Raw genomic sequence first — 12973 nt, forward strand, 5'->3', positions numbered from 1 at the left:
AGTTTATATTTTCATATCATTTGTCCTCCATGAACAAATAAAAGGCCACGGCCATGATCTTGCAGATATTTAAGCATATGCTTTCATAGTATGTAATAGTATGGCAAGTGGGAGGGGGTGGAGAGATGGCATATTCAAAATTAATAGGTTACTTCATTTCCTGCACAGACAGGGGCAGAGGGGCCAAGAGGAACCTGAGCCAGGTTGATGTCAGAATCTATACTCCAGAGTCTACAGTGTCTACACTAGGAAAATACATAAAGGTTTTTTTTTTTGCACTGGTGCAGTTTCACCAGTGGCAGCCAATGATGAAAGCTGTAATGTAGAGGAGATGCTGGTGTCTGTCTATACAATGTACCATGGTGTCTGTCTATACAATGGAACAACTAGTCTCCTATGGGCAATACTACAGTCACTATAGGTAATTTAGTTTTTATACTAGCTCATTTCTAGACCTTTTCTGAAGAGAATCCACTTGTTGTGATTGTGTATTGGTTTGTAAGAATGTGAATCAGGAAAGAAAACCCCAAAGGAAAATGTGCTTCTCAGATTCTGTCAAGCAGATTTAAAACAAACAAAACAAACAAAACAAACCCTAGATTGAAGAAGAAATAGAAGTCTCCCTCTCGTTTTTAACTGTGAATGAGAAATCTTGTTTTACTAGTTTTTGTTTTCTTTAATTTAGACCAAAAATAAATCCAGTGGATGCTAAAAACAGCCAAACACTAGTTGCACATTTTCAGTTTGCGGTTTTATGGTTTTGCATTACTGTCAATGAGAATTATGTGCAAAAGATGAGCAGACGCTTCTTCTTCTATTTAAACCAAACATAGCAGAGAGCAAACCAAATACCTACCTTTTCTTCTTGATAGATGAAGACCAAATGTAGTCCTGCATCTCCTTACATTTTGAAGCCAGCTGAAGTTGGTAAACTGCATTTTTGTGAGTTGTTCTGTTGGGGGCGGGGGGAGAGAAGATGAAAATCTTCAAAAGACAGAAAACACTCTTAGCAACCCCACAGTTAATTTGCTGTGACAATGAGATTAATAACTGCCACAGATTCTGGAAAAAACATTACCAATGAAGTCTGAATAACTTTTATTGTGAGGTTTCTCTGCAGAAGGGGAGGTGGTTGTTCTCACCAGCAACAAATATGATTTAACATAATCTCAGATCATATCAATTGCCTTGTGCCAATTCCAATGTAAATCAGAAATGCAATTAAGAAAATAAATGGGACTCTGAAGCAGCTTGAACATTACATTTTGAAGATAAATATTTATTGTAAAAATATTTTAATATAACAGAGGGTGGTTTTGCAGGGCTGTTGCTAAAATGCTATACTCAGGAATAGCCTACAATGCAAAGAAAACTGGGTAACTCGGGGAGGCTACGTAACTGGATGTGAAAACTTTCATCTGTAGGTTGCTAGTTTTAATCTAGTGACCCAAGATTAGTATTTCCCCCTTGTTTTCCTCTTTGTTTTATAGGGCAAGATGACGTATAAAGAAAATGTAGTCACATGAACAACATTTAGTCACCTTAAATAACGGTTCTCCCTCCCCTCTGCCCCTGAACGTCTAAGTATGCCTCTTGCTCCCATGTTCCTGATAGACGGACCCGTTGGTTATTAAGCCTCTTTGGGTACGGCTACACTGTGTTTTAACATCCACGGCAGTGAGTCTCGGACATAGATGCTAGAACTAGGGCTGCTGGGGATTCATCACCATCCTTGGCTTGAAGTGGTTTCCATCACATACAGCGTTTACAGTTTTATTCAATGACTTTCAGCACCCCCACTATAAAAATCGTTCCAGCACCTATGGTCTCAGAGTCCGGCCTTTCAGATTCAGACTATGGCACTAGAAACAGCTGCACAGACGTTCGGACTCAGGATCTGAAAAATCACCCCTGGCTTCAGGGCCCAAGTTCCAGCCCGTGCCTGAAGGTCTACACAAGCTTCCTTCAGGGCCATAGCTGTACACCTGGGCTCTGAAACTCGCGGTTGTGGGTTTTCAAATGCAGTATAGACATACCCTTTGAGAAAAGTATCTTCTATTTCTCTTAGCTTCACTCTGGTATCCACGTTTTATATCAAACAGTATCCTCCTCTCTTGCAACATTTTTCTTCCCTCCGACGTGGAGGTTTTTTGCTCCACTGACCATAACTTCTCATTCTCTGCACCTACTCTTCCTCTTTACTGATTCAGTTCATACACTCAACGGACCAACATTAACTGAATGGGCTTTTGTAGCCAAACACTTCAAAACTGACTCTGTAAATTCACCTTCTGGCTAAATTATCCCCTTTAACGATACTAAATACATTTGCTAGATATAGGAGAAGATATTCTTATTCCAGCATAGAAAACCAACCTAAACAAAAATGACTCTTCTTAAAGAGTTCCCTTCTGTCACAGGAAAGGCCAAGACCCTGTCTCAATAGGCAACTGGAAGGAGAAAGGATCCTCTGTGCTTATTTCAGAGTAGCAGCCGTGTTAGTCTGTATTCGCAAAAAGAAAAGCAGTACTTGTGGCACCTTAGAGACTAACAAATTTATTAGAGCATAAGCTTTCGTGAGCTACAGCTCACTTCATCGGATGCATTTCGAACCGATGAAGTGAGCTGTAGCTCACGAAAGCTTATGCTCTAATAAATTTGTTAGTCTCTAAGGTGCCACAAGTACTGCTTTTCTCTGTGCTTATTGATACTGTATGAATTAATTAGATGAACACCCTTTTTAACAATCAGATAGTGTGGGCCAGATCCTTAGTTGTAAATCTGGCCCTTTGAATGCCCAATTTGTTCACCCCTACACCAAAACTCACACTGTGCAAGAGTGGCTTCATTTCTGGAGACTGTAGCTCTGACACTCGGAGCATACTTGCACAAATCATGGTTAAAAGGTGTGTAGCTTGTGCACAGATGCGGTGTCATTTGTTCATGACTGCTTATGTGCGGGTGCTCTCCTGAGCAACCCAATCCAGCTCTCAGAGTCACGGCAGCCAGGCCACTGCAGTGCATATGTACTCATATTCCAGTGATTAGGATGTCAAGGGCTTCGTACATTTCAGCCTCAAGGCTGATGAACCAGGAGCGCTGATGCTGTTCCTGCACCTGTGTCACCATCACTGGGATGTGCAGGGGCCCAATCCTGTCCTTGGGTGCACACCAGGCTCACAATGAAGTCCCTGGGAGGCCTGCGCCCACATATCAAAGTAGAATTTGGCATACAAATACTGAATTAGGGGCCAATCCTGCAGTTCGTATTCAGGCAGAACTTACTCAAGTAAGAATCACAGATCAGCCCTTACCAGACTAAGCAGGAGCAAAACAAACAAACAGTAACAACATTTTGGTACTAGGCTATGACAAGCACTTCTATGGCCAGGCAGTAGGACAGAGAGGGAGTAAGAAGCCTTTCCTCCTCCAGTAGGACAGGGCACATAAGGGCTGGGCAGAATTGCAACTGTTTGCCTGGAGACCACAGGAACAACTCACCAAGAAAGCTGCTGTGGTGGGGAGAGGGAGCATACGGCATCCCTAAGAGGGAAGTCACAGACTGCACTTCCCCCTGGACAGAGAGAGCGTTCCCCCAGGAGTACATCCAGGGTTCTCCTTGGGGAGCTGCAGCTCTGCACACACCTTTATTGGGGACTATGGCAAAATTCCACAATCTAGCTCTTAGATGTCCTGTATAGCTAACCCCCCCCCCCCCCGCAAAAAAAACCCAAAACCCACGACAGACAGACAGACAACAGCTGGTATTACTTGTTATCAGCTCAGTGGCTGATTTTGGATACGGTTTCTTAGGTTAATACTTCTTTTGGAAGAGTGGCATACAAATATAAGGGCAGCAGGTTTTCAGGGCACTGAACTCAGTACAGTATGTATATAATTGATGATAAATGTTCTGTCAATACAGTTCACACACACAGGTTTATGAGTGGGTTGAAGGTACAAAGAACTAAAGGAGGTCCCTTTTTTCCTGGCTCTCATAAGAGCTCTGCACACATGTGCTTCAGCAGATTTTGGTTAGCCCAGATTTATAGATGTAGATATTTCTTTCAAAAAACTCAACCAGAATGACACCACGGAAAAATAAGTGAATACACTGTTCTCTTTTGTTTCTGTTCCTGCTCTGGTTGCTAAAAATTATTCTTATATTGCAGCAGTTCAAAGCACAAATGGGAACACAGTCTATGATTAATTATATAAAAAACATCTTGAAAAGAGAAATATTATCAGCCAAATGCATGCTACTGGTGCAAACGGTCATGGCTTATAACCAGAGATATAGGACTGGATGGAAGAGTGAAAAGGAACTGTGCTAAGGACAGATCTGGGAATATTCAATAAAACCTTGTGATTCATCTACTTGTTTGGATGTTATCAACATGAAAGAACATAGTCAGAAGTGTTAGGACACTTACAGCATATGAGGGGGGAAAAGCTGCTTCTCCAGAAAGAAAGGGGAACATTACATCTCCCAGTTGCAATGTAGTCTCCGGCTTGAATAGACATACATGAGCTAGCTCTGCTCAAGCTAGTGTACTAAAATTAGCAGTGTGGCCATGTCAGCACAGGTGGCAGCTCGGGCTAGGCACTCAGGTAGGGGGTCAGGCAGGGTTGTACTCAGGCAGGCTAGCTAATGCCACTACCTATGTAGCCATGGCCACACTGCTATTTTTAGCACACTAGCTCGATCAAAGCTAGTGCAGGTATGTCTACCTGAGCTGGAAATTACACCCCCAGCTGCAACATAGACTTGCTCTGAGTTGTTACTCTACCTCTGTAAGGGAGCACTTTTTAGGCAGACATCCTCAAAAGTCAGCCAAGGAGAACTTAAGACATAGGTGCCACTTGTCATTTCAGTTAAGCAGGTGTAAATCAGAACCTCTTCCATTTATGTACATGGAGTTTAAGTCTGATCAGCCTAATCAGGCCCATATCTGTTATATACACCGACTGTTTGTATCCACAGGCACACAAAGCATTAGCCAGAGCAGCCTCGGAGTTCAAAACAGGACAAAAGTGATCTCCAAATACAGAAACACACACAGCCACAGAGGATCCAACAGCAGTTGTTCCTTTTTACACGAGACTCTCCTTGTCACCTGCCGACAGTGGTTTTTCAGAGATACGCAAAAGCCAATGATAATAAAATCGGTCATACTTTGCATTAGTTGGTTTCCACATAAAGTAAGGCTGGTTCAAAGTTACAAACTCAGTTGATACACTGCCATTGGCTTGTGGCTAGTACTTAAATGCTTGTTTGAAGCCTGTTCAAGCAAGTTCTGAAAGCTGGCCTGCTAGGTTTCCTGTCCAGAAGAAATCACCCTCTGCCAGGTCAGAAAGTGGATCTGATCTGGCATTGTGTCAGGCAGACTGACCATCTGAGGCACATCCCATCATAACATTAACACATCACTATGCAAGAACTGATGTTCTTTCAAGGAGCGAACTTCAGCTCTATGCAGAGAGAGCCAGCATGAGGGCCTGGGCCCTATGTGGTCCCACTTAAGCCTTGCGGCCTTTGTGCCGAGCCTCTGCTCAGGAGTGATCTTCACACTTGAGCGAGGAGCCACGCACACAAAACCAACCTTAGTTTCCATATTGCTACATTTCCTGGTGCTAGTGCATATATTGCATGAAGTTCATTGGTCCCAGCAAGAGCTTTTTGACTAGATCATTGGCCTGCTTTTACGTTATAGCACTTGGACCAACAGAAAGAAATGGCCTCTAAATGACAGCATGAGGCTTTTACTTTTTATCCTTATAATCCACTCTCGTATTAGGCCACCAAAGATACCTCTTCCGCATGTATTTTGTTTATAAAGCATGCATTCAAAGCTCATGGTGCTGTACAAAATTTTAAAACAATGGAAGTCTATAGGTCCCAAAGCCAATTTTAGTATTATTGCTTGTATAGCAGTGGCTCCTAGTCACAGAATGGCTAAAATTACTCCTGTTTCGCCATCAGAGATACCTTAATTCCCAAAATAGTAGGGGGTTTACACTGGAATAACTACAGTCTGCAAGTGGCATTTCAAGATTCTATTGCACTATCCAGAGATGTGCAGATTTCTGACTGGAACAAATAATTTAGCCAGTCAGTAAACGTTTCATGGTATGACTAACAGAGATTATCTAAAAATTGCTTGGCCTAGTGAACAGACATCTCTGGCTAATACTTAGAACTGTGCAAAACCAACTTTTCTGATGAATTGGAAACTAAGCAACAATCAAGCTGGTTTTATCCAGGACTAAGGCCAAGTTCCACAAATCTTTCAACTGAAACTGTGGCTTAGGGCAGAAACCATGCAATATCCAGAGGTTTTAACCTTAAACCAGAGGAAACTTGACCATTTCATCTGAGCTTCCCTTTGAGCTTTTAGGTGTGTTCAAACCTTATATCAAGCCTCAAATCTAAATTCAATCGGCATAAACCTAAACCATTTATATAAATCATACAACAGTTTTCCTAGAGCTTTCAGACCAAATTCTTCCTGCCATTACACTAGGGATGAACTTGACCCTGTGTATTTTAAATTATAATACCATTAGGAGATTAGCATCACATATGCTGTATTTTTTGGTCGTTTCCTCATCCATGTCTCTCTCACAGAGGACAGACCACTGCTGCTTCTTAGGCCTTGTCTACATTACAGGGGAAATTCAATCTAAGCTAAACTAAAAATTCACATAATTTTAGTTACGTTAAGAACGTAACTCAAATCGCCATAGCTTAGATCTACTTACCGCAGGGTCCACACTACGTGATGTTGACGGGAGACACTCTCCCATTGACTCCCCCTACTCTTCTCAATCTAGTGGAGTACACGAGTCGATGGGAGAGCGATCTGTGGTCGATTTAGCGGGTCTTCACTAGACCCACTAAATCGACCGCCAATGCATCCATCGCTGCTCGTGGATCCCACAGTAAATGTAGACAAGCCCTTAGACTGCAAGGTCTTTAAGACATGGACTGTCTACACTTTTGTACAATGCTTCGCACCCTGGGAAGCTCATTCTGATAGATTATATTATATTAGTACCTCGAGGCCCCTATAACAAAGATTTAAAACTGAATCAATTCTAGTGGAACTCGGCTAAGGTAGCGTTTCCCAAGCTGGGGGGGTACCTCACTTTCCGCAGGAGGGTGTTGAGCTGATAGGAGGAACAGCAGGGTTGGGAAAAGCTAAATGGATCCTAGATTGCTCAACAGAAGTATGCTCCTACAAATGTGGATAAAGGCATCCGCCCTCTTTTAGGCCTCTAAAATGGCAGGCCACAGAAGCAGTTTGTGTGTACAGGTCCCTGGCCCAAGCGGCTTTTCCCTGCTCCTGTGGCAAGAGCACAGACAGCCTTAGCCCACAGTGGGCATCTTACCTCAGTCAACATGTAGCCTTGGGGGGGGGGGGGGAGGAGGGGGAGGAGGTGGGAAACATAAGGCATGGGGAAAGGAAGAGGAAAATCAAAAAGTAAAAAATAAAATTAAGATAAATAAAAGCAAGGAAAGGACAAGAGAGAGAAAATTGACAGGAAAAAGGAAATATGGTAGCAAATGTACCACAGTATAGTGTGACAAGACACTGAAGGATGAAGGTATGGGCTGGCCCATCTGCAAATCCACTCCAAGAAAAGGCTTCAATACAAAATGGTTGGAAACAACGGGGATAAACAGTAATGAAACTGGGTGGGTGCCTGTCCCCGCCTCCTTCCACCCCTCTCCAGGAGCTAGGACCGGGAGCAGGGCCATGGCTATGGACAGGTCAGGGGCTGGGAATAGAGCTGGAGGCGAGGATGGGAGAGGAGCCATAGCTGAGCTGCAGTGGAGGCTGGTAGCAGGGCCCACAACTAGGTACAGAGGTGAGGCTGGGGATGGGGCCAGGGCTGCAACTGGGTGGCACTCCCTTTCTGCCTCCCTTGGGGGCTGGCCTGGGCCTGGCAGTGCCCCCTTGAACATTCCTCCACAATTTGGGGACCTCTGGTCTAACCTGTTCTTTAAAATATCCAGAACCCAAAACCTCCCTTGGAAGTTTAGTCCAGTATTTAACTATCTTTGTAGTTAAAAAGTTTTTCCATTATCTAACCTAAATCTCCCTTGCTGAAGATTAAACCAGTTATTATAGAGGGTGTGAATATGGAGAATAATTGATCAGTCCTCTTTTTATAGATTCATAGATACTAAGGTCAGAAGGGACCATTCTGATCATCTAGTCCAACCTCCTGCACAGCGCAGGCCACAGAATCTCACCCACCCACTCCTATGAAAAACCTCACCTGCGTCTGAGCTATTGAAGTCCTTAAATCATGGTTCAAAGACTTCAAGGAGCAGAGAAGCCTCCCTCAAGTCAACCAGGCCCCATGCTACAGAGGAAGGCGAAAAACCTCCAGGGCCTCTCCAATCTGCCCTGGAGGAAAATTCCTTCCCAACCCCAAATATGGCAATCAGCTAAACCCTGAGCATATGGGCAAGATTCACCAGCCAGATACCCAGGAAAGAATTTTCTATAGTAACTCAGATCCCATCCATCTAATATCCCATCTCAGGGGATTTGGCCTATTTACCCTGAATATTTAAAGATCAATTACTTACCAAAATCCCATTATCCCATCATACCATCTCCTCCATAAACTTATCGAGTAGAATCTTAAAACCAGATAGATCTTTTGCCCCCACTGCTTCCCTTGGAAGGTTATTCCAAAACTTCACTCCTCTGATGGTTAAAAACCTTTGTCTGATTTCAAGTCTAAACTTCCTGGTGGCCAGTTTATTCCCATTTGTTCTTGTGTCCACATTGGTGCTGAGCTGAAATAATTCCTCTCCCTCTCCTGTATTTATCCCTCTGATATATTTATAGAGAGCAATCATATCTCCCCTCAACCTTCTTTTAGTTAGGCTAAACAAGCCAAGCTCCTTAAGTCTCCTTTCATAAGACAAGTTTTCCATTCCTCGGATCATCCTAGTAGCCCTTCTCTGTACCTGCTCCAGTTTGAATTCATCCTTTTTAAACATGGGAGACCAGAACTGCACACAGTATTCTAGGTGAGGTCTCACCAGTGCCTTGTATAACGGTACTAAAACCTCCTTATCCCTACTGGAAAGGCCTCTCCTGATGCATCCCAAAACCGCATTAGCTTTTTTCACAGCCATATCACATTGGTAGCTCATAGTCATCCTATGATCAACCAATACTCCAAGGTCCTTCTCCTCTTCCGTTACTTCTAATTGATGCGTCCCCAACTTATAGCTAAAATTCTTGTTATTAATCCCTAAATGCATAACCTTACACTTCTCACTATTAAATTTCATCCTATTACTATTACTCCAGTTTACAAGGTCATCCAGATCCTCCTGTATAATATCCCGATCCTTCTCCGAATTGGCAATACCTCCCAGCTTTGTATCATCTGCAAACTTTATTAGCACACTCCCACTTTTTGTGCCAAGGTCAGTAATAAAAAGATTAAATAAGATTGGTCCCAAAACCGATCCCTGAGGAACTCCACTGGTAACCTCCCTCCAACCTGACAGTTCGCCTTTCAGTAGGACCCGTTGCAGTCTCCCCTTTAACCAATTCCTTATCCACCTTTTGATGTTCATATTGATCCCCATCTTCTCCAATTTAACTAATAATTCCCCATGTGGCACGGTATCAAATGCCTTACTGAAATCTAGGCAAATTAGATCCACTGCATTTCCTTTATCTAAAAAATCTGTTACTTTTTCAAAAAAGGAGATTAGGTTGGTTTGGCACGATCTACCTTTTGTAAAACCATGTTGTATTTTGTTCCATTTACCATTGACTTCAATGTCCTTAACTAATTTCTCCTTCAAAATTTTTTCTAGGACCTTGCATACCACAGATGTCAAACTAACTGGCCTGTAGTTACCCGGATCACTTTTTTTCCCTTTCTTAAAAATAGGAACTATATTAGCAATTCTCCAATCATTCGGTACTACTCCTGAGTTTACAGATTCATTAAAAATTCTTGCTAATGGCCTTGCAATTTCAGGTACCAATTCCTTTAATATTCTTGGATGAAGATTATCTGGGCCCCCCGATTTAGTCCCATTAAGCTGTTTCAGTTTCGCTTCTACCTCAGATATGGTCATAGCTACCTCCATATCCTCATTCCTATTTGTCATGCTACCATTATCCCCAAAATCCTCTTTAGCCTTATTAAAGACTGAGGCAAAGTATTTGTTTAGATATTGGGCCATGCCTAGATTATCTTTAACCTGCACTCCATCCTCAGTGTTAAGAGCTCTTAACACATACAGAGATGTATCAAGTGATCCCTTAGTCTTCTTTTCTCAAGACTAAACAGCAGCAGTTTTTTTTTAGCCTTTCCACATAATTCAGATTTTATAAACTTATCATTTTTGTTGCTCTTCTGTGGACTCACCAATTTGTCCACATCTTTCCAAAAATGTGGAGCCCATACGTGGACACGGTATTCCAGCAGAGGCCTCACCTGTGCCAATTATAGCAGGACAGTTACCTCATTGGTCTTACATACATCATTCCTGCTAAGACACCCGAGAATATTAGCCTTTTTTGCAATTGCACCAGATTGTTGATTCATATTCAGTTTTTTTGTTCACTTGAACCCCCCCCCAGATCTTTTTCAGCAGTACTACCACCTCACCAGTTATTCCCCACATTGTATTTGATTTTTCCTTCCTAAGTGTAGTAGTTTCCACTTGTTTTTATGAAATTTCATCTTGTTGATTTCAGTACAATTCTCCAATTGGTCAAGATTGTTTTGTAGTCCAATCCTGTCATCCAAAGAGCTTGCAAGCCCTCCAAGCTTTTATAAGCATACTCTCCCCACTCCATTATCCAAATCATTAATGAAAACATTCAATGGTACAATATACATCAGAAAGCCCTGCTGAACACTACTACATATGCTCTCCCAGACTGACCGCAAACCATTGGAAAAGTACAGACTTTCAATAAGTTGTGCTCCCATTTTATTTCTCTGGTTTGCTTATGAGAATGTCATGTGCCATTCTGTCAAACACCTTCCTAAAAATCAAGCTAGATCATGTCTACAGTTTCCTCCCATCCACTAGGCCAGTAACCCTATCAAAGAAGAAAATTAGGTTGGTTTAGCATGATTTGATCTTCAAAAAACTATAGTGGTTATTATTCTCTAGGTGATTTCATATTGACAGTTCAATAATTTTTTCCAATATCTTTACAGGTATCAAAGTTAGGCTTTAACTGGTTTATAACTCCCCAGGTCCTCCTCATTCCCTTTCTCCAATCTTCTGGGACCTCATCCATCCTCCAGGACTTCTTGAAGATTGTCAAGGTTCCCTCCCCACTCTGAACTCTGGGTACAGATGTGGGGACCCGCATGAAAGACCCCCGAAGCTTATTTTAGCAGCTTAGATTAAAACTTTCCCAAGGCACAAACTCTTTGCCCTTGGACGGTACGCTGCCACCACCAAGTGATTTAACAAAGAATCAGGGAAAGAACTACTTGGAGTTCCTATTCCCCCAAAATATCCCCCCCAGTTCTTGCATCTCCTTTCCTGGGGAGGCTCAAGAATTATATCCTAACCAATTGGTTACCAAGTGATCACAGACTCAAACCCTTGGGTCTCAGGACAGATAATCGCTAATGGTTCAGAGATTGCTTCAGATTGTTTTTTTTTTTTTTTTAAAGTATCGTAGGGTGAATTTCATTCAGCCTTGCTGACTTGAATATATTCAACTTGCCTACACATTCTTTAACCTCTTCTTTTCCTATTCTAGCTTGTGCTCCTTCCCTCTTATTGTTAATATTATTTGTGTCAAGTGCCTGGCCACACCTTTCTCGTGAAGGCTGAAGCAAACAGGCATTAAACACCTCAGCCTTCTTGATATCGTCAGTTATTAGCTCTCCTTCCCCCTAAGTAGTGAACCTACATTTTCCTTCATCTTTCTCTTGCTCTTAACATATTTAGAGAGCCTCTTCTTAACACCTTTTATACCCCTTGCTAGGCGTAACTTATTTTGTGCCTCAGCCCTTCTGAGTTGCTCCCTATATGGTTGGACTATTCTTTTGACCTTATCCTTAGCAATCCATCCAGGTTTTCACTTTTTGTAGGATTCCTATTTTCAGGTTATTAAAGAGCTCCCGATTGAGTCATATTGGCCTCTTACCATTATACCTATCTTTCCTTTGCATAAAGGATAGTTTGCTCTTGTGCCTTTAATATTGCCTCCGAGAACTATGAACTCCCTTATGTCTTGATTTTCTTCCCATGGCAACTTACCCAGCACTTCTCTGAGCCCTGGTCTACACTACAGGGTTAAGTCGAATTTAGCTGCGATAGGTTGATTTCATAATGAATGCATCTACACAAGCAAACCCATTCCATCAACCTAAAGGGCTCTTAAAATTGACTTCTGTACTCCTCACCGGCGACGGGAGTAGCACTAAAATTGACCTTGCTGGGTTGAAATTGGGGTAGTGCGGACGCAAATCGACCTTACTGGCCTCCGGGAGCTATCCCAGAGTGCTCCAATGTGACTGCTCTGGACAGCACTTTCAACTCCGATGCACTAGCCACGTACGCAGGAAGAGTCCTGGGAACTTTTGAATTTAATTTCCTGTTTGGTCAGTGTGGCGAGCTCAGCAACTCAGGTGACCATACAGTCCCCTCAGAATCGCAAACGATCTCCATCATGGAGCTAACAGGAGACACTGGATCCGATTGCTGTATGGGAAGAAGAATCTATGCAGGCAGAACTCCGATCAAAAAGAAGAAATGCCTATACACACACACACACACACACACACACACACACACACACACACACACACACACACCCCCCAAAAATCGCACAGAATATGAGGGACAGAGGCTACAATAGGGACACACATCAGTGCCATGTGAAAGTCAAGGAGCTCAGGCAAGCCTACCAAAAGGCAAACAGTCACTCTGGGTCAGAGCCCCATACATCCC

At 42.7% G+C, this 12973-nt stretch overlaps 1 protein-coding gene across 1 annotated transcript in view; it reads right to left on the minus strand.

The window, feature by feature from the left end:
• ST8SIA6 (ST8 alpha-N-acetyl-neuraminide alpha-2,8-sialyltransferase 6) overlaps positions 1–12973 on the minus strand; it is a 55459-nt gene that overhangs the window by 29942 nt on the left and 12544 nt on the right. The window contains exon 3 of the mRNA XM_038390941.2: positions 857–952. Within this exon, the coding sequence (XP_038246869.1) occupies positions 857–952 (96 nt within the window). The remainder of the gene's footprint in view (positions 1–856; positions 953–12973) is intronic.

Source organism: Dermochelys coriacea, chromosome 2 (assembly GCF_009764565.3).
Source record: "Dermochelys coriacea isolate rDerCor1 chromosome 2, rDerCor1.pri.v4, whole genome shotgun sequence".
Taxonomy (NCBI): domain Eukaryota; kingdom Metazoa; phylum Chordata; order Testudines; family Dermochelyidae; genus Dermochelys; species Dermochelys coriacea.